This window comes from Salmo salar, chromosome ssa09, assembly GCF_905237065.1.
Source record: "Salmo salar chromosome ssa09, Ssal_v3.1, whole genome shotgun sequence".
Classification (NCBI taxonomy): domain Eukaryota; kingdom Metazoa; phylum Chordata; class Actinopteri; order Salmoniformes; family Salmonidae; genus Salmo; species Salmo salar.
In genome coordinates, this window is record NC_059450.1 from 58,661,068 (window position 1) to 58,685,164 (window position 24,097).

At 41.2% G+C, this 24,097-nt stretch overlaps 1 protein-coding gene across 1 annotated transcript in view; it reads left to right on the forward strand.

The window, feature by feature from the left end:
* Nucleotides 1–568: 568 nt before the first annotated feature.
* The window catches only part of LOC106611533 (short transient receptor potential channel 3), a 98,881-nt gene continuing 75,352 nt past the window's right edge, over nt 569–24,097 (forward strand). The window contains exons 1-3 of the mRNA XM_045723839.1: nt 569–997; nt 15,822–16,596; nt 18,144–18,194. Of these exons, the coding sequence (XP_045579795.1) occupies nt 843–997; nt 15,822–16,596; nt 18,144–18,194 (981 nt within the window). The 5' untranslated portion in view covers nt 569–842. The remainder of the gene's footprint in view (nt 998–15,821; nt 16,597–18,143; nt 18,195–24,097) is intronic.

Here is a 24,097-nt window from a genome sequence, read left to right on the forward strand (position 1 = left end):
TATTTTTTTATATACCTAAAGGTGTCCTAAAACTCTAATTCAAATAGCCAAATGATCCATAGTATGACCATCTTAAAACAATTCCATTTGTCAGTTTAGAACCCCCCCCCCCCCCCCAACGATTTAGACTTTAAATATATATTTTATATCATTTTTTTTAAAGAGTTTTAAGGTCTACTATAGCGTTTTTCTATTGTCACTCACGACCTTTGGAGTCAAACATTTCACACATCCCCCAGAGGTGGCCAGTAATTAAGCGTTTTATATCTATCGTTTACTACCGCATATTTCATGTACAGTATGCCTGTTTGAGTCATGTAACAGTACCTTGGGGGATATGGTGCCACCGCGCATACATACTTCCATAAGAAAGTACAACCACTCTAGAAGCTGAGAAGCAAATTAGAAGCAGACTAGATTGCCGTAAGAGTGCTGCACTAGTATTCACATGGCTGAGCGCTACATCAAACCAACAGATCGGGGATTTATAATTCAAAGAAAGCAATAATGTAAAGCAAGCAAACATCTTTCAGTACCAAGGCAAACACTTCACCTGTTACTCGTGTGATTATAGTAGCCTAGTGGTGGTGGTGGCAGTGGTGAAGATGAAGACGGTGATTGATGAGCGTTCATTTGGCAGAAATGGGCTGGACCACTACAACCTCCTAAATTGACTTTTGCAGACTAGCCCGGAGTTGTACAACGACCTGGGGAAATAGACGGTAGGGCTGGCTGAGAACTCAAGCACACGCCGGCTTCATTCTGAAGTCCAAACTGACGTGCTTGACTTCGGAAGTTTGTCACAAAACAATGAGACGGTAGAGAGAGTCACTACTGCCCATATGTTAACGAAGGCCAGAATGTATCACAAGAGAGTATCGTTCTTCGAAGAGGAGGATGAACAGTGCTGGATAGAGGAAAACGACGGCGCGAATGCACATGACCTAATGTCCGTCCAAAAAGTCCGGAACTCGTCGGGATATTGTGCTTATAATATGTGAGTAAACTAGCCTACTGTCTATGGAAAACTCATTTTAGGCTTGATAACGTCGGTACGGGAACTGAGGTAGGATACTATCTTTGTGTGGATTAACATGTTTACTTCCAACTGTTGAAATGTCATGAATTATTTTATGACACAGGCTACTTTAAAATGAACTTTTCTGCCTTTGGTCCGATGAAAAATCATAATTTGTCATGTCCTCTTCGAAGATCAAGACTATTCACATTTGTTGCACTGACATGTTATATAAAGTCCTCCGATACGAAGCTTTGAACTGGTAGCTAATAGTGCAATGATGTTGTTTTCGGCCAAACCCAAATGTAGAATTATATAGCCTATTATCGTAATCTAGCTGCATTTTTGGACATTGGCAGCGTTTGTGACAATACTTGCGGCACTTCGTTCGCTTGTCACACATGACATTGTGCAGACAAGAGAGCATCAGTTTGGTTGATAATGCATGACATGCTGATCTAGACCGCGTCCCTTGCGCCACCGCATGTTCATTTTGTCCACCCACACCAGACGCGATCAGGACACACAGGTTGAAAAATCAAAACGAACTCTGAACCAACTATATTAATTTGGGGACAGGTCGAAAAGCATTAAACATGTATGAGAATTTAGCTACCTAGCTTGCTGTTGCTTGCAAATTTGTCCTGGGATATAAACATTGGGTTGTTATTTTACCTGAAATGCACAAGGTCATCTACTCCTACAATTAATCCACAGCTAAAAGGGGAAACAGAGTTTGTTTCTAGTAATCTCTCCTCAATCAGGCTTCTCCTTCTTCTTTGGACTTTATATGGTGGTTGGCAACCAATTTTAAGGTGCATTACCACCACCAATTGGAGTGTGGACCTCAGTTGATCTTTCAATCACCCACGTGGGTACAGTATATGCTCCTAAAAACCAATAAGGAGATGGGGGAGGCGGGACTTGCAGCGCGTCACAAATAGAACCAAGACTGGCTACGCAGATGCTTGTTGACGCAGTGTGGGTACAATGATTGAGTAACGTGTGTGTATCTCATTACAATATCATGGCCATTAAATGGAGTTGGTCCCCCCTTTGCTTCAATAACAGCCTCCACTGTTCTGGGAAAGCTTTCCACTAGATGTTAGAACATTGATGTGGGGATTTGCTTCCATTCAGCCACAAGAGCATTAGTGAGATCAGGCACTGATGTTTGACGATTAGGTCTGGCTCACAGTCGGCGTTGAAATTCATCCCAAAGGTGTTCAGTGGGGTTGAGGTCAGGGCTCTGTGCAGGCCAGTCAAGTTCTTCCACACCAATCTGGACAAACCATTTCTGTATGGACCTCACTTTGTGCATGGGGACATTGTCATGCTGCAACAGGAAAGGGCCTTCCCCGAGCTCTTTCCAAAAAGTTGGAAGCACAGAATCGTGTAGAATGTCATTGTATGCTGTAGCGTTAAGATTTCCCTTCACTGGAACTAAGGGGCCTAGCCCGAACCATGAAAAACAGCCCCAGACCATTATTCCTCCTCAACTAAACTTTTGAGTTGGCACTATGCATTTGGGCAGGTAGCGTTCTCCTGGCAACCGCCAAACCCAGATTCGTCCATCGGACAGCCAGATGGTGAAGCGTGATTCATCACTCCAGAGAACACATTTCCACTGCGCCAGAGTCCAATGGTGGAAAGCTTTACACAGTTTGGAACGCGGTAGTAAGTGTTGCAACCGAGGACAGATCATTTTTACGCTCTATGCGTTTCAGCGGTCCCGTTCTGTTAGCTTGTGTCGCTTACCACTTCGCGGCTGAGCTGTTGTTGCTCCTAGATGTTTCCACTTCACAATAACAGCACTTACAATTGACTGGGGCAGCTCTAGCAGGGCAGACATTTGATAAACTGACTTGTTGGAAAGGTGGCATCCTATGACGGTGCCACGTTGAAAGTCTCTGAGCTCTTCAGTAAGGCCGTTCCACTGCCAATATTTAGCTATGGAGATTGCATGGCTGCGTGCTCGATTTTACACACCTGTCAGCAACAGGTGTGTCTGAAGTAGCCAAATCCACTAATTTGAAGTGGTGTCCACGTAGTTTTTGTGTATATACAGTTGAAGTCGGAAGTTTACATACGCTTAGGTTGGAGTCATTAAAACTCGTTTTTCAACCACTCTACAATTGTCTTGTTAACAAACTATAGTTTGGCCAGTCGGTTAGGACATCTACTTTGTCCATGACACTAGTAATTTTTGCAAAAATTGTTTACAGACAGATTATTTCACTTATAATTCACTGTATCACAATTCCAGTGGGTCAGAAGTTTACATACACTAAGTTGACTGTGCCTTTAAACAGCTTGGAAAATTCCAGAAAATGATGTCATGGCTTTAGAAGCTTCTGATAGGCTAATTGACATAATCTGAGTCAATTGGAGGTGTACCTGTGGATGTATCTCAAGGCCTACCTTAAACTCAGTGCCTCTGCTTGGCATCATGGGGAAATCAAAATAAATCAGTCAAGACCAAAATTGTAGACCTCCACAAGTCTGGTTCATCCTTGGGAGCAATTTCCAAATGCCTGAAGGTACCACGTTCATCTGTACAAACAATATATGCAAGGATAAACACCATGGGACCATGCAGCCGTCATACCGCTCAGGAAGGAGACGCGTTCTGTCTCCAAGAGAAGAACGTACTTTGGTGTGAAAAGTGCAAATCAATCCCAGAACAACAGCAAAGGACCTTGTGAAGATGCTGGAGGAAACAGTTACACAAGTATCTATCTATAGCCACAGTTAAACGAGTCCTATATCGACATAACCTGAAAGGCCGCTCAGCAAGGAAGAAGCCACTGCTCCAAAACCGCCATAAAAAAAGCCAGACTATGGTTTGCAACTGCTCATGGGTACAAAGATAGTACTTTTTGGAGAAATGTCCTCTGGTCTGATGAGACAAAGATATAACTTTTTGGCAATAATGACCGTCGTTATGTTTGGAGGGAAAAGGGGGAGGCTTGCAAGCCGAAGAACACCATCCCAACCGTGAAGCATGGGGGTGGTAGCATCATGTTGTGGGGGTGCTTTGCTGCAGGAGGGACTGGTGCACTTCACAAAATAGATGGCATCATGAGGAAGGACAGTTATGTGGATATATTGAAGCAACATCTCAAGATATAAGTCAGGAAGTTGAAGCTTGGTCGCAAATGGGTCTTCCAAATGGACAATGACCACAAGCATACTTCCAAAGTTGCGTCAAAATGGCTTAAGGACAACGAAGTCAATGTATTGGAGTGGCCATCACAAAGCCCTGACCTCAATCCTATAGAAAATGTGTGGGCAGAACTGAACAAGCGTGTGCGAGCAAGGAGGTCTACAAACCTGACTCAGTTACATCAGCTCTGTCAGGAGGAATGGGCCAAAATTCACCCAACTTATTGTGGGAAGCTTGTGGAAGGCTACCCGAAACATTTGACCCAAGTTAAACAATTTAAAGGCAATGTTACCAATTACTAATTGAGTGTATGTAAACTTGTGACCCACTGGGAATGTGATGAAAGAAATAAAATCTGAAATAAATCATTCTCTCTACTATTATTCTGACATTTGACTTTCTTAAAATAAAGTGGTGATCCAAACTGACCTAAAACAGGGAATTCTTACTAGGATTAAATGTCAGGAATTGTGAAAACTGAGTTTAAATGTACTTTGCTAAGGTGTATGTAAACTTCCGACTTCAACTGTATAGTGTATGTCTACTACTTCATGTGACATGTTGAAAATCACTCCACAATGTAGTAATGCTCAAACAGAAGGTGTTCTATTTAATCTCATGTTCCTATGCAGACAGAAAATAACTTGGATGATTCAGGTTATATTATGTTCCTCTCCTTGATATTTTAAACCCCTGTGTAATCCTTTTACATCGTTTTTTTTTTATGAAACAATACCCACCATTACTTAATCCATTCCACACACAGATCACCTTTGAGAAGTTTGAGTATCTTATCCTTTAGGTAAACGACTCAGAGACAGCATGACTCAATCTCTATTGTTAACACTGGCAATATCCATGTTTCTCTCATTTACAGGCATTGCTTAGAGTTTTTATGTGGTCCAGACATTACCACTAAGCACTAGCTCCCTAGTCTATTTTGCAACAGTCATACATCAGGAGTATGTAAATCTAATACACTTAGCTGTGTGCATGTGTGTGTATAAATCCACTCCAGTCTTCAAAGGTTCTCCATATCTTTCCCATGAGTTAAGATGTTATCATGTGTCACATGTGTGGTGATGTAAAGTGTGCTAACAGGGGTGATTACTCTGCTTTATGCCATCTTATCCTGGTGATACTTGCTTTGTGCTAATACAGTGTCTTCAGAAAGTATTCATACCGCTTGACATATTTCACATTTTGTTATGTGACAGCCTGAATTAAAAATGGATTAAATAACAAATACACATCGACACACAATAGCCCATAATGACAATGTGAAAACGTTTTTGGACGTTTTTTCAAATGTATTGAAAAAGTCAAATACATAAATTACTAATTTACATAAGTATTCACACCCCTAAGTGTCAATACATGTTAGAAACACCTTTAGCAGTGATTACAGCTGTGAGTCTTTCTGGGTAAGTCTCTAAGAGCCTTGCACATCTGGATTGTACAATATTTGCACATTATTCTTTTAAAAAGTATGAAAGTTCTGTCAAGTTGGTTATTGATCATTGCTAGACAGCCACGTTCAAGTCTTGCCATAGATTTTCAAGCCGATTTATGTCAAAACTGTAATTAGGCTACTCAGGAACATTCAATGTCGTCTTGATATGCAACTCCAGTCTATATTTGTCCTTATGTTTATTGGTTTTTGCCTTGTTGAAAAATGAATTTGTCTCCCAGTGTCTGTTGGAAAGCAAACTGAACCCGGTTTTCCTCTAGGATTTTGCCTGTGCTTAGCTCTATTCCGTTTCTTATTATCCGAAAAAACTCCCTAGTCCTGCTGATGACAAGCATACCCATAACATGTGTTGTGTTGGATTTGCCCCAAACATAACACTTTGTATTCAGGACATGGAGTTCATTTCTTTGCCCCAGAAAATTCAGTTTTACTGAAGTGTCTTATTACAAACAGGATGCATGTTTTGGAATATTTTTAATCTATACAGGCTTTTTTCTTTTCACTGTGTAAATTAGGTTAGTATTGTGGAGTAACTACAATGTTGTTGATCCATCCTCAGTTATCTCCTATCACAGCCATTAAACTCTGTAACGGTTTTAAAGTCAGTATTGGCATCATGATGAAATCCCTGAGTGGTTTCCTTCCTCTCCGGCAACTGAGTTAGAAAGGATGCCTGTATCTTTGTAGTGCCTGGGTGTATTTATACACCATCCAAAGTGTAATTAATAACTTCACCGTGCACAAAGGGATATTCAATATCTGTTTGTTTTTACCCATCTACTAACATGTGCCCTTCTTTGCGAGGCATTGGAAAACCTCTCTGGTCTTTGTGGTTGAATCTGTATTTGAAATCCACTGCTCCACTGAGGGACCTTACATATAATTGTATGTGTGGGGTATAGAGATGAGGTAGTCATTCAAAAATCTTGATAAACACTATTGCACACAGAGTGAGTCCATGAAACGTATTATGTAACTTGTTAAGTTCATTTTTACTCCTGAACTTATTTAGGCTTGCCATAACAAAGGGGTTGAATACTTATTGACTCAAGACATTTCAGCTTTTCATTTTTTATTAATTTGTAAAAATGTCTAAAAACATAATTACACTTTGACATTATGGGGTATTGTGTAGGCCAGTGCCACAAAATCTAAATCTAATCGATTTAATATAAATTCAAGCTGTAACACAACAAAATGTGGAAATAGTAATGGGGTGTGTATACTTTCTGAAGCCACTTTACATGTAGCCCAGGCCTTTGGTAAGTCATGCAGTGTTTAAAGTCCTTCTAACTATGGACGTAAACTCTATGTGTTTAGGGTGTTTTTGATGATTAGCGAGCTGGTGCCACCTTACATTGTCAGGCTAAGCTGAGTTTACGGCTGTATATTAAAAATGACGTTCGAAAAGTCAGTAGAAATACTTTAAAATGAACCTGTCAAACAGTAGACTTACCACAGTTCCCCGACCCTGCTGTGTTGGGGATAGTAATAGCTCAAGTCTTGTGTGTTGTGATTTTGATATTTACTTAGATATTCCTTGAGTATATGTTGAGTTTGTGAATACGACAAAAGTGGATATCTTGCATTTTAAGATACCAACGCCATTTTATGCCTTGCCAATGGTATGCCTTGCCATCATGTGATATGTGCCTTAGGTGTAGAGACCCTAGCCTGGTCTCCGATCTGTTTGTGCTCTTACCAACTCCATTGCTCATTGTCAAGCTCATTGTTGGGCACGACAATCAGTGACAAGGAATTGGCATGATAGCACAACCAGACTGGCACTCAGGCTATGGAGACCCAATATAATTAGAATTAGTAGAATTTATATACACTGCTCAAAAAAATAAAGGGAACACTTAATCAACACAATGTAACTCCAAGTCAATCACACTTCTGTGAAATCAAACTGTCCACTTAGGAAGCAACACTGATTGACAATACATTTCTCATGCTGTTGTGCAAATGGAATAGACAACAGGTAGAAATTATAGGCAATTAGCAAGACACCCCCAATAAAGGAGTGGTTCTGCAGGTGGGGACCACAGACCACTTCTCAGTTCCTATGCTTCCTGGCTGATGTTTTGGTCACTTTTGAATGCTGGCGGTGCTTTCACTCTAGTGGTAGCATGAGACGGAGTCTACAACCCACACAAGTGGCTCAGGTAGTGCAGCTCATCCAGGATGGCACATTAATGCGAGCTGTGGCATGAAGGTTTGCTGTGTCTGTCAGCGTAGTGTCCAGAGCATGGAGGCGCTACCACGAGACAGGCCAGTACATCAGGAGTTGTGGAGGAGGCCGTAGGAGGGCAACAACCCAGCAGCAGGACCGCTACCTCCGCCTTTGTGCAAGGAGGAGCACTGTCAGAGTCCTGCAAAATAACCTCCAGCAGGCCACAAATGTGCATGTGTCTGCTCAAACGGTCAGAAACAGACTCCATGAGGGTGGTATGAGGGCCCGACGTCCACAGGTGGTGGTTGTGCTTACAGCCCAACACTGTGCAGGACGTTTGGCATTTGCCAGAGAACACCAAGATTGGCAAATTCGCCACTGGCGCCCTGTGCTCTTCACCGATGAAAGCAGGTTCACACTGAGCACGTGACAGACATGACAGAGTCTGGAGACGCCGTGGAGAACGTTCTGCTGCTTGCAACATCCTCCAGCATGACCGGTTTGGCGGTGGGTCAGTCATGGTGTGGGGTGGCATTTCTTTGGGGGGCCGCACAGCCCTCCATGTGCTCGCCAGAGGTAGCCTGACTGCCATTAGGTACCGAGATGAGATCCTCAGACCCCTTGTGAGACCATATGCTGGTGCGGTTGGCCCTGGGTTCCTCCTAATGCAAGACAATGCTAGACCTCGTGTGGCTGGAGTGTGTCAGCAGTTCCTGCAAGAGGAAGGCATTGATGCTATAGACTGGCCCGCCCGTTCCCCAGACCTGAATCCAATTGAGCACATCTGGGACATCATGTCTCGCTCCATCCACCAACGCCACGTTGCACCAGACTGTCCAGGAGTTGGCGGATGCTTTAGTCCAGGTCTGGGAGGAGATCCCTCGGGAGACCATCCGCCACCTCATCAGGAGCATGCCCAGGCGTTGTAGGGAGGTCATACAGGCACGTGGAGGCCACACACACTACTGAGCCTCATTTTGACTTGTTTTAAGGACATTACATCAAAGTTGGATCAGCCTGTAGTGTGGTTTTCCACTTTAATTTTGAGTGTGACTCCAAATCCAGACCTCCATGGGTTGATAAATTGGATTTCCATTGATTATTTGTGTGTGATTTTGTTGTCAGCACATTCAACTATGTAAAGAAAAAAGTATTTAATAAGATTATTTATTTCATTCAGATCTAGGATGTGTTGTTTAAGTGTTCCCTTTATTTTTTTTAGCAGTATATTTCTTCAGTCCATGGATATTTTTTTTTTTTGTGGTCTCTCAATATGGCAACACAATAGCCACTTGCGTGTGTAGAATATTGAGAGAGGCACAGAATTCTGACAGTATTTTCAGCAGAAGATATCCACTGACAGAGTACAAGAAAGTATTGTTGGACCTCGACCACCCAGGAATTAAAGGTCATGAATTTCTCCAGGCAGTGACATTTGTCCTCTGAGAAGATCATCTGTGACCTTCCAAGACCTCCCATTGTCTTATGGTTTTTAGCCTAGACAAAAACAAAACATGAAGAACATGAACTGGGTCATTCCACGAAATGAGTGCCTTTGGCATCTCTTTGATATTTTAAGTAGATATTGTACACAAATATAGAATTTTAAAAGCCTGATATATTCAATGAAGTCCTCTTTATTATGGACCACATGGAAAATTGATTGAATCAGAATAGAAACTGGTTGAATAAAGACTTGCTAAAGTGCCAAAAATCTGCATTTTGACATGCCCCTCAGTGCATCCACTGTGAATTCTAGGAATATTTTAACCCACTTAATCCCAACATTTATCCAAGTTTTCAACATCATTGTAAAGCCATAGGTATGTTGTTGCTTTGACAAAGTAATTTCTGAAGATGAGTGATCCAAGGTAAAAAAAAGACAATCTGTCCCTCATTTTAAGGTCAACCCTGTTATGTGAACTGAACTCTTGTTTTAATATCAAATCATATGAATATGTGAATATAAGGTGTGTGTGATGGCTTGTGTGTGTTTGTGTGAGTGAGTGTGTATCACCTGGTAAACGGTTAGTGATGGCTGTTCAACAGTCTGATGGCCTGGTAATAGAATCAGTTTTTTAGTCTCTCTGTCTTGGCTCTGATGCACCTCTACTGTCTACGTCTGTCAGACGGTAGCCAAGTGAACAGTCTGTGGCTGAGGTCCTTCTTGGCCTTCCTTTGACACCGGGTGCTGTAGATGTCTGGGGGGGCAGGCAGCGTGTCTCAGGTGATTCGTTGTGCTGCCCGCACCACCTTCTGGTGAAACTATTGCTTTTAAAATCTTTTTTTTTCAAATGAAACAGTTAACATCTAATAGTCAAATCACAGTGAAAAAGCAGGTGAGCTGGTTCTACCTTTTTTTGGCCATTTTCTGGTGTTTTGTGGTTGAAAACTGAGCAGGTTGAGCAGAAGACGATAACCCTGTTACCCATAGATAGACAGGCTAGAAATGTTTTATCAATTTCTTTGTTCAAGTGAAGCTTGCATTGAATTGCCCCTCCCTGTTGCACACAACAAGGGGACTCCTTGTCCTGCCTTATGGGCCGTTCAGGGTCTGACAAGGCTACTTACAATAGCAATTGAGGCCTTTGTATTGTATAATTAGTTGGGGCCAAAGCTGTGACTAAATGGCTTTGTCAGGTCCAGGCCTTTTCTTAGGCAGTGTATCAGGCCAGTCAGTGTCCCCACCAGCTGTGACTGTAAAAAAGGTCAAGCCTGTACCTGTGACTTTCCCCGATGCCGAAGTTTGGCTGCCGACTAAGTTATCAGTGTGTTTACTGTTTACTATTCAGGGGCAGTGAAAATTGTCGAAGCAGCGAGTAGAGATGGTGAAGCTATGGCAGTGGATGCCCAACAGTCTGTGGATGTCAGTTGGTTGAGAGATCCTGAAACCCTAATCATGAAGAAGGTTGATTTACTGCGCAGGTGAGTCATTTTAACTAACAAAAAATGTAAGAAACAGGAAATCACTGTCAAAGAGCCTAAAAGATTCTTGGATCTCCAGGATTTCACGGCTGAAACAAGGGTATGCTGTTTGAAGATGCTTCCCCCTCTCAGGCCTCAGAGCCTGTGTAGGAATCTGAGTACATTTTACTAAGTGAAGGAGTACATTAACTTTTGTTTCGTTTTTTGAAAATTGTATTAGTGTGTCTTATTTTTATTGTTTATTTATTTTTCGTTAAAGGATCTCAGTTTTTACTCCACCCAGTAGGTGGCAGCAATACACCTATTTGGTTGTAGTACGTCAATAAAACCTTATTAAAGAAGAAGAAGATTGTACATTCATCCCTTGTGGGGTTTAGGTTTCCTGTCTTCCTTGTAGGCCAAGTGTTTCCTCAAGTAAGTCTGGAGTTCCCTGCTTTCCCAGTAGGTCCAGTCTATCTTGCCCCCTCGTTAGGTCAGATGTATCCTTCTCCCCCAGTATACTCTGTTTTTTTATCTTTCTTTTTCCTACTTTTTACCCCCTTTTTCTCCCCAATTTCATGATTTCCAATTGGTAGTAATAGTCTTGTTCCATCGCTGCAACTCACTTACGGACTCGAGAGAGGCGAAGATCGAGAGCCATGCGTCCTCGAAACACGGACCACGCACCCAGCCCGCCACAAGAGTCGTGATGTGTGTTTGTCCTACTTTTTTATTTTTAATCCCAGCCCCCGTCCCCTTAGTAGGCCTTTTCCCTTTTGCTAGGCCGTCATTATAAATAAGAATTTGTTCTTAACTGACTTGCCTAGTTAAATAAAATAAATAAATAAATTGTATAAAATATTCTGGGCCCTCAGTTTCCTGCGCCATTGAGCTCAGAAATAACACAGTTGTAGACATTTGTGCAAGGGATAAGAGGTCATTAGGTAGGTTTGCTTCTATGCGTAATCGGGTGCTTACTCAACATTGACAGGAGCGCTCCAAACCAAAGACAATGACTAAATTGACAACTCATAAATAAAATGAAATAAACCAGAACTTGTTTCTCAGAATCATAGGTTGTGCACTTTGCAAACAACGTGTCCACTCCGACAATGAGGACGGTAAAATACTGGAATAATAGCATTTTAAATGCATTAACATAAATGACCGTAACCAAAACAAACATTGTAGATTAGAAATTGTAGGAATGAACTGTAAATGTGCTACTGGTGATACATTGTATGTAATGGGGAATTGATAGACACTAACAATCAAATGCAAACAATTGACACAACGAAGTCATTAAACAATGAATGTGCACAAATTGGGGGGAGAGAGCGCATTCATTTTTACATTTACATTTACGTCATTTAGCAGAAGCTCTTATCCAGAGCATTCACACTCCCCTTCATCGACTGTGTCATCCACGCAGCCTCCGCAATGGATTAGTTCACTGAGATGGGCGCGAATCAGACAGGGGTCTCGTGTCCCATCGTTTAAAAAAAAATATATTTGCTACTGCTCCAGCACAACAACAAAAAATTGGTTGACCAACAGCCAATTGATCAAACAATCAACCAAACAATCGACCAGTCGACTAATTGGGGTCAGCTCTAGTTTCAACACCAGTGTATTAGCCTTTTCTTGGTTTGTTTGTTGTTATGTTATGCAACATGTATTTTCCTTCTCCGTTTGCATGCATTTTGTATTCTGTAATGTTGATATTTTTGCATCAGAAGTATGGACTCTATTCGCATTAAGACTTTTTGACTTACACCTTACCCTGTTCAGAAATGGGAGTCAATTTTTTTTCTGCCACAGCATTCGCCTCAAATGGATGCATTTGGAACGATGAAGGCTCCTCAGAGGAGGAAGGGGAGGACCATCCTCCCCAGTGAATTTCATAAAAATGTATATTGTAAAACTAAAAAAGTGATCATTTTTAGATAAAACTATACTAATATATTCACGTCACCAAATGTATTAAAACACGCTGTTTTTAAATCAAGGTCTACAGTAGCCTCCACAGCACTATAGGGTAGCACCATGGTGTAGTCGGAGGACAGCTAGCTTCTGTCCTCGTCTGGGTACATTGAGTTTAATACAAAACCTTGTCAGATATTACTGCACTGTTGGAGCTAGGAACACAAGCATTTCGCTACACTCACAATAACATCTGCTAAGTATGTGTATGTGACCAATAAAATTTGATTTGATTCGATTTTTAGGAGGCTCATGGTTCTCACTCCCTTCCATAGATTAAACAGTAATTATTACAACTTCCGGAGGACGTCCTCCAACCTATCAGAGCTCTTGCAGCATGAACTGACATGTTGTCCACACAATCAAAGGATCAGATAATGAATCACTACTGAAAGCATAAGCCTCAGTTAGCTAGCATTGCACTGCATACAATGTGGTGAGTAGCTGACTCAAAGAGAGAGAAAGACAATAGTTGAACTGTTTTGAAGAAATTAATTTCTTCAAAAATGAAGGAGAAGCAAGAGAGCGAGAGAGAGATATTTCATTTTTTTTTTTAACTTTCAGTTTCACTTACTAAGCTAGCAGATGCAGCTAGCTAGCTTAGCCTACTAAAACACCCTGCTCAAACAGAGGGATGCTATGTTTTTTTTGAGGGGTTGATCAGCTTTAATATTACAGATAGATTGTTGCTTTCATGAATGTAATTGTCTGCATCATTTCCAATCCCCCATATTTTTGGGGTAAATATATATATCCATATACAGTCGAAAGTTTACATACACCTTAGCCAAATACATAAGTTTTTCACAATTTCTGACATTTAATCCTAGTAAAAATTCCCTGTCTTAGGTCAGTTAGGATTACCACTTTATTTTAAGAATGTGAAATGTCAGAATAATAGTAGGGTGATTTATTTCAGCTTTTATTTCGTTCATCACATTCCCAGTGGGCTCCAAGTTTACATACACTCAATTAGTATTCGGTAGCATTGCCTTTAAATTGTTTAACTTTGGTCAAACGTTTCGTGTAGCCTTCCACAAGCTTCCCACAATAAGTTGGGTGAATTTTGGTCCATTCCTCCTGACAGAGCTGATGTAACTGAGTCAGGTTTGTAGGCCTCCTTGCTCGCACACGCTTTCTCAGTTCTGCCCACAAATTTTCTCTGGGATTGAGATCAGGGGTTTGTGATGGCCACTCCAATACCTTGACTTTGTTGTCCTTAAGCCATTTTGCCACAACTTTGGAAGTATGCTTGGGGTCAATGTCCATTTGGAAGACCCATTTGCGACCAAGCTTTAACTTCCTGACTGATGTCTTGAGATGTCTTGCTTCAATATATCCACATAATTCTTCTTCCTCATGAGGCCATCTGTTTTGTGAAGTGCACCAGTCCCTCCTGCAGCAAAGCACCCCCACAACATGATGCTACCACCCTCGTGCTTCACAGTTGGGATGGTGTTCTTCGGCTTGCAAGCCTCCCCCTTTTTCCTCCAAACATAACGATGGTCATTATGGCCAAACAGTTCTATTTTTGTTTCATCAGACCAGAGGACATTTCTCCAAAAAGTACGATCTTTGTCCCCATGTGCAGTTGCAAACCGTAGTCTGGCTTTTTTATGGCGGTTTTGGAGCAGTGGCTTCTTCCTTGCTGAGCGGCCTTTCAGGTTATGTCGATATAGGACTCGTTTTACTGTGTATATAGATACTTTTGTACCTGTTTCCTCCAACATCTTCACATGGTCCTTTGCTGTTGTTCTGGGATTTATTTGCACTTTTCGCACCAAAGTACGAACGTGTCTCCTTCCTGAGCGGTATGACTGCAACTCCAATTGACTCAAATTATGTCAATTAGCCTGTCAGAAGCTTCTAAAGCCATGACATCATTTTCTGGAATTTTCCAAGCTGTTTAAAGGCACAGTGTATGTGTATGTAAACTTCTGACCCACTGGAATTGTGATACAGTGAATTATAATCTGTAAACAATTGTTGGAAAAATCACTTGTGTCATGCACAAAGTAGATGTCCTAACCGACTTGCCAAAACTATAGTTTGTTAACAAGAAGTTTGTGGAGTGGTTGAAAAACTAGTTTTAATGACGCCAACCTAAGTGTATGCAAACTTCCAACTTCAACTGTGTATACTGTATTCTATCCTATTCTACTGTATCTTAGTCTATGCCGCTCTGACATTGCTCGTCCAAAGATTTATATATTCTTAATTCCTTTCCTTTACTTTAGATTTGTGTGTATTGTTGTAAAATTGTTTGATATTACATTGAGTTCAATACAAACCTACAAAACCTTGTTTGATATTACTGCACTGTTGGAGCTAGAAACACAAGCATTTCGCTACAACCGCTGTAACATCTGCTAAACACATGTATGTGACAAATAAAATTGTATTTTAATTGTACAAATACTTACCAAATACCCTTGGATATTATTAAGTCAAAATCAAAAACATGTAATCCAATGGGCTTTATGGCTATGACTCTCATCTCTGGAAAGAGCAGTTGCTCAGATTCAAACCTGGCTGAGAAACCCATGATATCTCAGTGCAACCTGTAGTTGTATTACTCACGCATCTGTTGTGTTTCATTAAAATGCTATTAACGCCAGGAGGATTTCTCACTCAGTCTGTGTGACGCTCTGTCACTGGCTCACCTCTCACTGAGACGGCTGGGGTGGCTGGGTTCTAATGAATACACTGCTGTCCGGCTGCCACTCTCCATTCTATTGTGAAGGTAGGGGTGGCATGGGGTGGTGGAATTACGTAGCTGTGGGTCAAGGAACAACAGAGACTGTGCAGACAGCAAAGATGATGCCCTAGATGAGCCCTTATGCCAGAACGTAACATTAGCTCCGAGCTTATATTACTGGTCTCTTTGAATGGTGAAGGGTCGTTTAGTAGACTTTGTAAAACATAGGGCGACAACTGAAGTCATCTATTTATAGTTGAAGGACAAAGCAGCTTGTTTTAACAAGTAGAGGGGCAATTTCTTATTTATTTTTTTGGTAGTCAACTTGGTGGTAAGTATGTTTGCAAAAGTCAAGGCTCTTCACAGAGGAAGTAACCATGATGTTGTTTTCTCCGTCTCTGCAAGGAAAGGGGCGGCGGAACTTGAGCTCCCCGCCCACCGGCGGATGACAGGGGCTCGGGAGAAGGGTCGTCGACCAGCGACGCGTGGGCCGGCCTTCATGTTCAACGACCATACCACCATTATGACCGCCGAGGAGGAGCGCTTTCTGGACGCCGCCGAGTACGGCAACATCCCTGTGGTCCGCAAGATGCTGGAGGAGTCCACCACGCTCAATGTCAACTGTGTGGACTACATGGGCCAGAACGCATTGCAGCTTGCGGTCGGCAACGAGCATCAGGAGGTGATGGAACTGCTCTTGCGGAGGGACAACCTGGCACGCATCGGTGACGCCTTACTCCTGGCTATCTCGAAAGGGTATGTCAGGATCGTGGAAGCCATCTTGGCCCATCCATCCTTCCAAGCCAGCGAGCGGCTGACGCGGAGTCCGTGTGAACTGCAGGACGATGACTTCTACTCGTATGACGAGGATGGCACACGCTTCTCGCCCGACATCACCCCCATCATTCTGGCTGCACACTGCCAGAAGTACGAGGTGGTACACATGCTGCTGTTGAAGGGCGCGCGCATTGAGCGGCCACATGACTACTTTTGCAAGTGCCCAGAATGCACCGAGAAACAGGTCAAAGACGCTTTCAGCCACTCACGTTTGCGCATCAATGCCTACCGGGGCCTGGCTAGCCCGGCTTACCTTTCGCTGTCTAGCGAGGACCCGGTGCTCACCGCGCTGGAGCTCAGCAATGAACTGACCAAGTTGGCTAACATCGAGAAGGAGTTCAAGGTAGGACACTTATGAGCTACTCGCACTCAGGATTGCAAAATTCGGGAAATGTTCCTAAATTCACAGTTTTTTTTTAGAAATCTATTTCTAAGAACGTTCTCAACATTGTTTGGTTTTTCTGAAAAATCTAGGAATTTGGGGAAATTTACAGAATTTTGCAAACCTTCTACTCAGAAGCTTAATGCTCAATGTCTGTTGTTTTTTCTGCATTTATTTTGATGGCATAACCAAGTTTGATCGGTTTCTTGGCATAGTACCTACTAGGGCTGGGTGATATGGGCAAAATTCACATTTTTGACAGTGTGACGGTATTTCACTATATTTTATGTTTTTGATTAATAAAAGTTCTAAATTTGCTTTATGAGTAGTGTGTGACCCTAGGGTGGAAACACATATATTCTAAATCATTTCAATGGGTCTTTCTCCATTCTGATTGTTTTATAATGTTCAGTTGAACTTCAACCTAAAATAATTTCCTACATTTGCATCAATTTCGGCCGTTCCTGCACTCATTTGAGATAATTTCCACACTGCCATGATATGGGCAAAAATACTAGGCCTTATTTTTAACCAAATATTGCGATTTAGATCAAAACCCTTGGGTGAACTTTTGGAATCATGGAAATAGAATGTTTATTATAATTCTATAGTTAGAATGTAAATAATAATGGGCACTTTGAATACAGTGTTGTTTGACATGACAACGAATGAAAATGCCATGGATGAGTTATTGTGACAGGGTAGGAACCAAAGGAATGTTCAGTGTTTCCTAGGGGACCCTATAATCTTTGGCTACGTTAAATCTTTATTCATATAGCCAACATATTCATGCTTCGCCTATTCCTCTTTGATTTAGAATATACTGTTGCACAAACAGCATGCTGATTTAAGCCTCCACCAGCACTGGTATCAGGCTGTATTACCTAGCTACGTTTGCTCTGACTCAGCACTTTTATTAGCTAGTTAGCTAACTAGTGATTAGCATCAGTGGCTAAAACGATTTAGCTTAACTTGCTAAGAAAATACAAACTAGCTGTTTGCAGATGTAAGAAACACAAACTAATATTGTAATTATAGTACGCTTGTGGATGTATATTAAGATCAAAGTGGAAACAACATCGTTGTCATCAACATTGTTGCATTGTTCCATGCAGACTGAACGAAAGTGTCTCGTCAAGCAACAACGAACTCGCTCCTTGAGTGACGGGACGGGGCTAGGTCTGTGGAAAGCGGCATGGAGAGAGAGCTGAGAGGGATGACTCAAGTAGCGGAGTAAACTATGGGCGTTACAAACGGCGTATCACATTTAACAAACCAAACATTAAAATACCCTTAGAAGGTAAAGGAAAAACCCAAACCGGTCCGTGCATACATACCGGTATATCGCCCAGCGCTAGTACCTACAAGATTGATGATTGTTATCAGGCAAAGTCTTGCACAATAGCAATGTGTTGATGCTGCTTAACAACCCGTTTAATTTCTGCCTCATGTTTTCATGTAATGAATCTTCAACCTGTGTGTGTGTGTTATGCTGCTGTCACCACCAGGATAAAAAGAGCCATAAAAAAGAGACCATGCAGCACAATTGCTTCTCCCTGGTAAATATTACATTTACATTTAAGTCATTTAGCAGACGCTCTTACCCAGAGGGGGGGGGGGGGGTTAGAAGGATTACTTTATCCTATCCTAGGTATTCCTTAAAGAGGTGGGGTTTCAGGTGTCTCCGGAAGGTGGTGATTGACTCCGCTGTCCTGGCGTCGTGAGGGAGCTTGTTCCACCATTTGGGTGCCAGAGCAGCGAACAGTTTTGACTGGGCTGAGTATAAACTAAATATAAACTAAATATGTTTAGTTACATCAATTCATTGACATTGCAGATAAACATTCTGAAAGAGACTTGAATTACAAGAGCAGTTAATGGGAGATTGGGGGGGGGGACTAACATGTCCTCTCCTTTATGAACTTAGATTTTTTTGTATTATTTGTATTGATTGTAAAAATGAGTTCACTGAACCACATTGCCACAAAAGCTTGTTATCCAAATTTGCTAAAGTGTTCCATGCTGTTAAACATATGACACATTAACAACCATTTTGAGCTTGTATGATGGCACAAGCTACACTGAATTTGTTTTAAATGAGAACATTTGAGAAAAGGATGCTTGTTTGCAGTCTGGATACCAGTCTTTTTAGCTAACATTGACAAACATTGACAAACCTTGTATAAAATATGTTGAATTTGTACCTTTGAAACAATGTCAGATCTTCAATGTAATGTCCATTATAAGAAAAAAACTATAGGCTGGGCACCACATCCTACTGGAAAGTTGATCTACCTATAGATAGCCTTGTTTCCCATCCAGGGTTTTAACCAAGCCCCGTCCTGCTTAGTTTTGATATCTGTCACCAACTGTTACCAATGTGCTATCGTGATGTTGATTGTTGAAAAATCTCCATTTAATAGATTCACTGGTGCTATCAAAGTCATTCCGAAGTGTAGGTTTAACAGAGCAAATGAAATGTAACCATACTGTATCAATCATATATCATCAATGATACTATTTAGGACTGTATAGCATTTGGGAAGTCATCAACAGCTATTGTTTAAATTCAACCTAGGATTAAACTAAAAATAGACAATACATACAGTGAGGGAAAAAAGTATTTGATCCCCTGCTGATTTTGTACGTTTGCCCACTGACAAAGATATGATCAGTCTATAATTTTAATGGTAGGTTTATTTGAACAGTGAGAGACAGAATAACAACAAAGAAATCCATTAAAAGGTCCTGGAGTGGCCTAGAACTGTCAATCTCCCTCGGCCTGGGGCTCCATGCAAGATCTCACCAAATAAACCTACCATTAAAATTATAGACTAATCATTTCTTTGTTAGTGGGCAAACGTACAAAATCAGCAGGGGATCAAATACTTTTTCCCCTCACTGTATAGTCCTAGGTTTTCACACGTTACTTAGCTCTCAATATCCGGCCTCATACAGGGCTTGTTATCTTTTTGTTCTGAAACCTGTTTTCTTCCATCTGTTCTCTGAATTGTCCTTTTGCCTCCCTCTGTGAGAGATTATATCAGAACATGTTCTAGTGAATCAAGCGCAGTAAATGGTTCACTGCCTCTTACCACATGGTGCAATGCTTCACTTTACAGTTGGATCACAATGTTCAGTTATAAGTAACTGGAAATGTAGGAATTGGACTTGCCTAAGACTGTATTCAAATTGTCTCCCATTCTATTCTGTCTTTGGACATATGGATTATGACAATCGGTCACAATTAGAAAGAATAAAGCACTAGATATGAACAAAGTGGCAGATACACTCTGAACGTCGAGGTGTTCCATGGAAATTAAATCAAGAATAAATGCTCTCAGCAAACAATCACATTTAAAAGCACATTGTACTGTTCTCCATGCTCCTATCCGGCAGTACCGGTGCATCAAGGCTTAGACCAACAGACTCTTAAACTGCTTCTATCCCCTGGCCATAAGACTGTTAAATGGCTAACAACTACTGCTCTCCCTCACACATACGCTGCTAAAATGATTTTTTAAAATGTTTATTATTGAATATTAAAACATACACTCTACTTGCAGTGAAGCCGCTTAACATTTACATGACATTCAGACAACTAACAGATTCCCACCCAGAGCAACCCACAGAAGCAACCAGGGTCAACGCCCTGCTCAAGAGCACGTTGACAGATCTCTCACAAGGTCAAAAACTGGGACCCGTCATTCTATCCCCAGCCCAGCAAGTCCACTCCCACTTGTCTCCAATCTAATCGAATAGAATCCACAGATTGCGAGTTGAAGATAAATACTTTTACTAAGAGTATTAGTACATTAGTAATTGACTGACCATGTCTCTCCAGATCTCCCAACAATGCTATTTCTAGGGTCAATTTTACATTAATGTTATGCTTTTTTCAGCCATTCCTGAACCTGGGACCAGAAACGGGCTACCTGAGGGCAATACCAGAACATAATGATATTTTGACTGTGTATCCTCACACAATAATCTGAAGAGCTGAGATGATTGTATGCCCCAAATTTTCCCCCCAAAAATTGGTGGCAAGAATTCTATGTAATAATTTTAGTCTTGAATCTTGTATCGTTTTATATATCAACTCATACATGCATGGTGTACCGCATGAAACGGTACACCAGAAATCTCTTCCCAGCAATCTGTAAGGCACAGTTTTCAAAATCCTGGTCCTCAAATTAAACTGGTATACTTTCCTATTTATGCTATTTTTGTTCCTCCGCCAGTTTTGATCCTTTATATTGGGAAGACAGAACAGTTCCCTACCTCCTCCCGCTGCCACCTGCTTCTTCCATTTTTGGGGTAATGCTGTAGTCAATTGGTTGTAATCTTGTATGTATTACCATTAGTATATTACCATAAGTATTTATATATTTCTGCTACCAGTCACTTGTCAGCCCTGTTTACATGTACTATATACACTACATGACCAAAACAATTTGGACATCTGTTCGTCAAACGTCTCATTCCAAAATCATGGGCATTAATATGGAGTTGCCCCCCCCTTTGCTGCTATAACAGCCTCCACTCTTCTTTGATGGTTTTCCACGAACTGTTGGAACATTGCTGCAGAGACTTGCTTCCATTTAGCCATGAGCATTAGGGGCACTGATGTTGGGCGATTAGGCCTGGCTCACAGTCGGCGTTCCAATTCATCCCAAAGGTGGTTGATGTCTGGGCTCTGTGCAGGCCAGTCAAATTCTTCCACACCGATCTTGACAAACCCTTTCTGTACACGGGGGTATTGTCATGTTGAAACAGGAAAGGCCCTTCCCCAAACTGTTGCCACAAAGTTAGAAGCACAGAATTGTCTAGAATGTCATTGTTTGCTGTAGCGTTAAGATTTCCCTTCACTGGAACTAAGGGTCCTAGCCCAAACCATGAAAAACAGCCCCAGACTATTATAGTTGGCACAATTCATTTGGGCAGGTAGCGTTCTCCTGGCCTCTGCCAAACCCAGATTCGTCTGCCGGACTGCCAGATGGTGAAGCGTGATTCGTCACTCCAGAGAACGCGTTTCCACTGCTCCAGAGTCCAATGGTGGTGAGCTTTACACCACTCCAGCCGACGCTTGGCATTGTGAATGGTGATCTTAGGCTTGTGTGTGGCTGCTCGGCCATGGAAACCCATTTCATGAAGCTCCCAACGAAAAGTTATTGACGTTGCTTCCAGCGGCAGTTTGGAAGTCGGTAGTGAGTGTTGCAACTGAGGACAGACGATTTTTACGCGTTACGTGCTTTAGCACTCGGCGGTCCCGTTCTGTGAGCTTCTGTGGCCTACCACTTCGCGACTGAGCCGTTGTTGCTCCTAGACGTTTCCACTTCACAATAACAGCACTTACAGTTGACCGGCGCAGCTCTAGCAGGACAGACATTTGACAAACTGACTTGTTGGAAAGGTGGCATCCTATTCCACTAATTTGAAGGTGTGTCCACATACACTATACATACAAAATTATCTGCCTATCATGCCTACACTGACACTATTACACACACACTCACACTCTCACCACCATGCAAACACCCACCCACCACTTATGCTGCTGCTATACGGTTTACTATTATTATTATTGTTGTATATTATTATTATTATTATTATTTATCCTGCTACAAGTCACTTTCTCTTAATCCCTGCCTACAGGGATGCATCTGTAATTGTGTTCTTAGAGCAAGGTTGAAACAACAATGTGATAGATTTTTTTTCACTCCAAGCTACATTTTTTAAAAGATATTATTTTCATTTGAATAATTAATGCACTTTGCTGAACTCAAATAAAAGTGGTGTCTCGGGAGTATCGGTTATTTGCGCGTCTATTATAGGATGATAGTACTATAATATTATAGGGATTGAATGAAGCTCAGTGTTAAATTCAAATCTCCCTATCACCATATCTAAGCCAATATAATACCAATCTCGATGAAAATTAGCAAATCAACTTGATTGGAGGTACACAACACACTCCATGCCTCTTGTGTGGGCTGTTACCGAAAACCACATGCCGGATCTTTTAACAGGGTTGTTCACAATAGTTTTTTTTTTTGTATTTCATACCCAGCTCAAATTCTAAACGTCAGATTAAAACGAGACTATAGCATCCATAAAGTGACAATTCGATTAAAAAAAAGTCGGATTGACTAAGTTTGTAGGCGCAACAGTTTTTATTAAATGTATAATTTATCGCCCTCAAGTGCCAATTTCTGTCCGTTAAGAACCAACGATGTGCTACCTTTTTGTAGCATTTCTGACAATGCTAACATCATTTTTTAGCCGAAAATCAGAGTTCTAACACCGGATTGGTTGCTCGGCAACAACAGCTGCTTGCACCATGCTACCACTGCCGGTCATATTAAGTGTATGCGAACAAACCTAGGATACTGTATATAGCTAGCTATATGTTGGTATTCAAACTGAGGTTAATCAATAAATGCAAATAAATATTTTGATTAGCTAGCTAACTAGCTAACGTTATGTAGCTAACAAGGAAAGCTAGCTAAATAGCTAGCTATATTTTTGTCAGAGATTTCGTCGTCGTCAGACGATATGGCGAAATCATCGTCGGAAAAGGAGGACCAAAATGCAGCAGGACTGTGTTTGTTCATTTTGAACATTTATTAACTCAAAATGAATACCAAAAACAACAAAACAAACTCACGATATACTGACAGTCTTCTCAGGCTCATACATGCTAGACAAAGAACAATCTCCCACCAATGACAAACACAAACACATCCTAATATATGGGACTCTCAATCAAAGGCCTAATTTTGCACGCCCAATTTTTCAGTTTTTTATTTGTTAAAAAAGTTTGAAATATCCAATAAATTTCGTTCCACTTCATGATTGTGTCCCACTTGTTGTTGATTCTTCACAAAAAATTACAGTTTTATATCTTTATGTTTGAAGCCTGAAATGTGGCAAAAGGTCGAAAAGTTCAAGGGGGCCGAATACTTTCGCAAGGCACTGTATATTATCACATACTCAACATGAAGGTCTGATTTAATTATTTCTGAAACAGGACCGAAATGGTAAATGTAAAGATCCAGTCCGTTAAAGAAATTGGAGGCCCCTTACACTTCAGTGTTGTGACGCAAACATTGTAGCAAAATGCATAGCGCTTAGAATTTAAACGGTATTGTCGGATATTATTAATCCTAATCAGACAGGTTTTTTTTACATGGACGATACATTGGAGATAATATAAGGCAAGTACTGGAAACAATAGAACACTATGAAAATTCTGGGAAACCAGGCCTGGTATTCATAGCTGACTTTGAAAATGTTTTTGATAAATTACGACTGGAATTTATATATAAATGCCTGTAATATTTAATTTTGGAGAATCTCTCATACAATGGGTTAAAGTTATGTATAGTTACCCGAGGTGTTAAATAGTAAATAATGGCTACTTCTCAGAAACTATTAAACTGTGAAGAGGAGTAAAATAAGG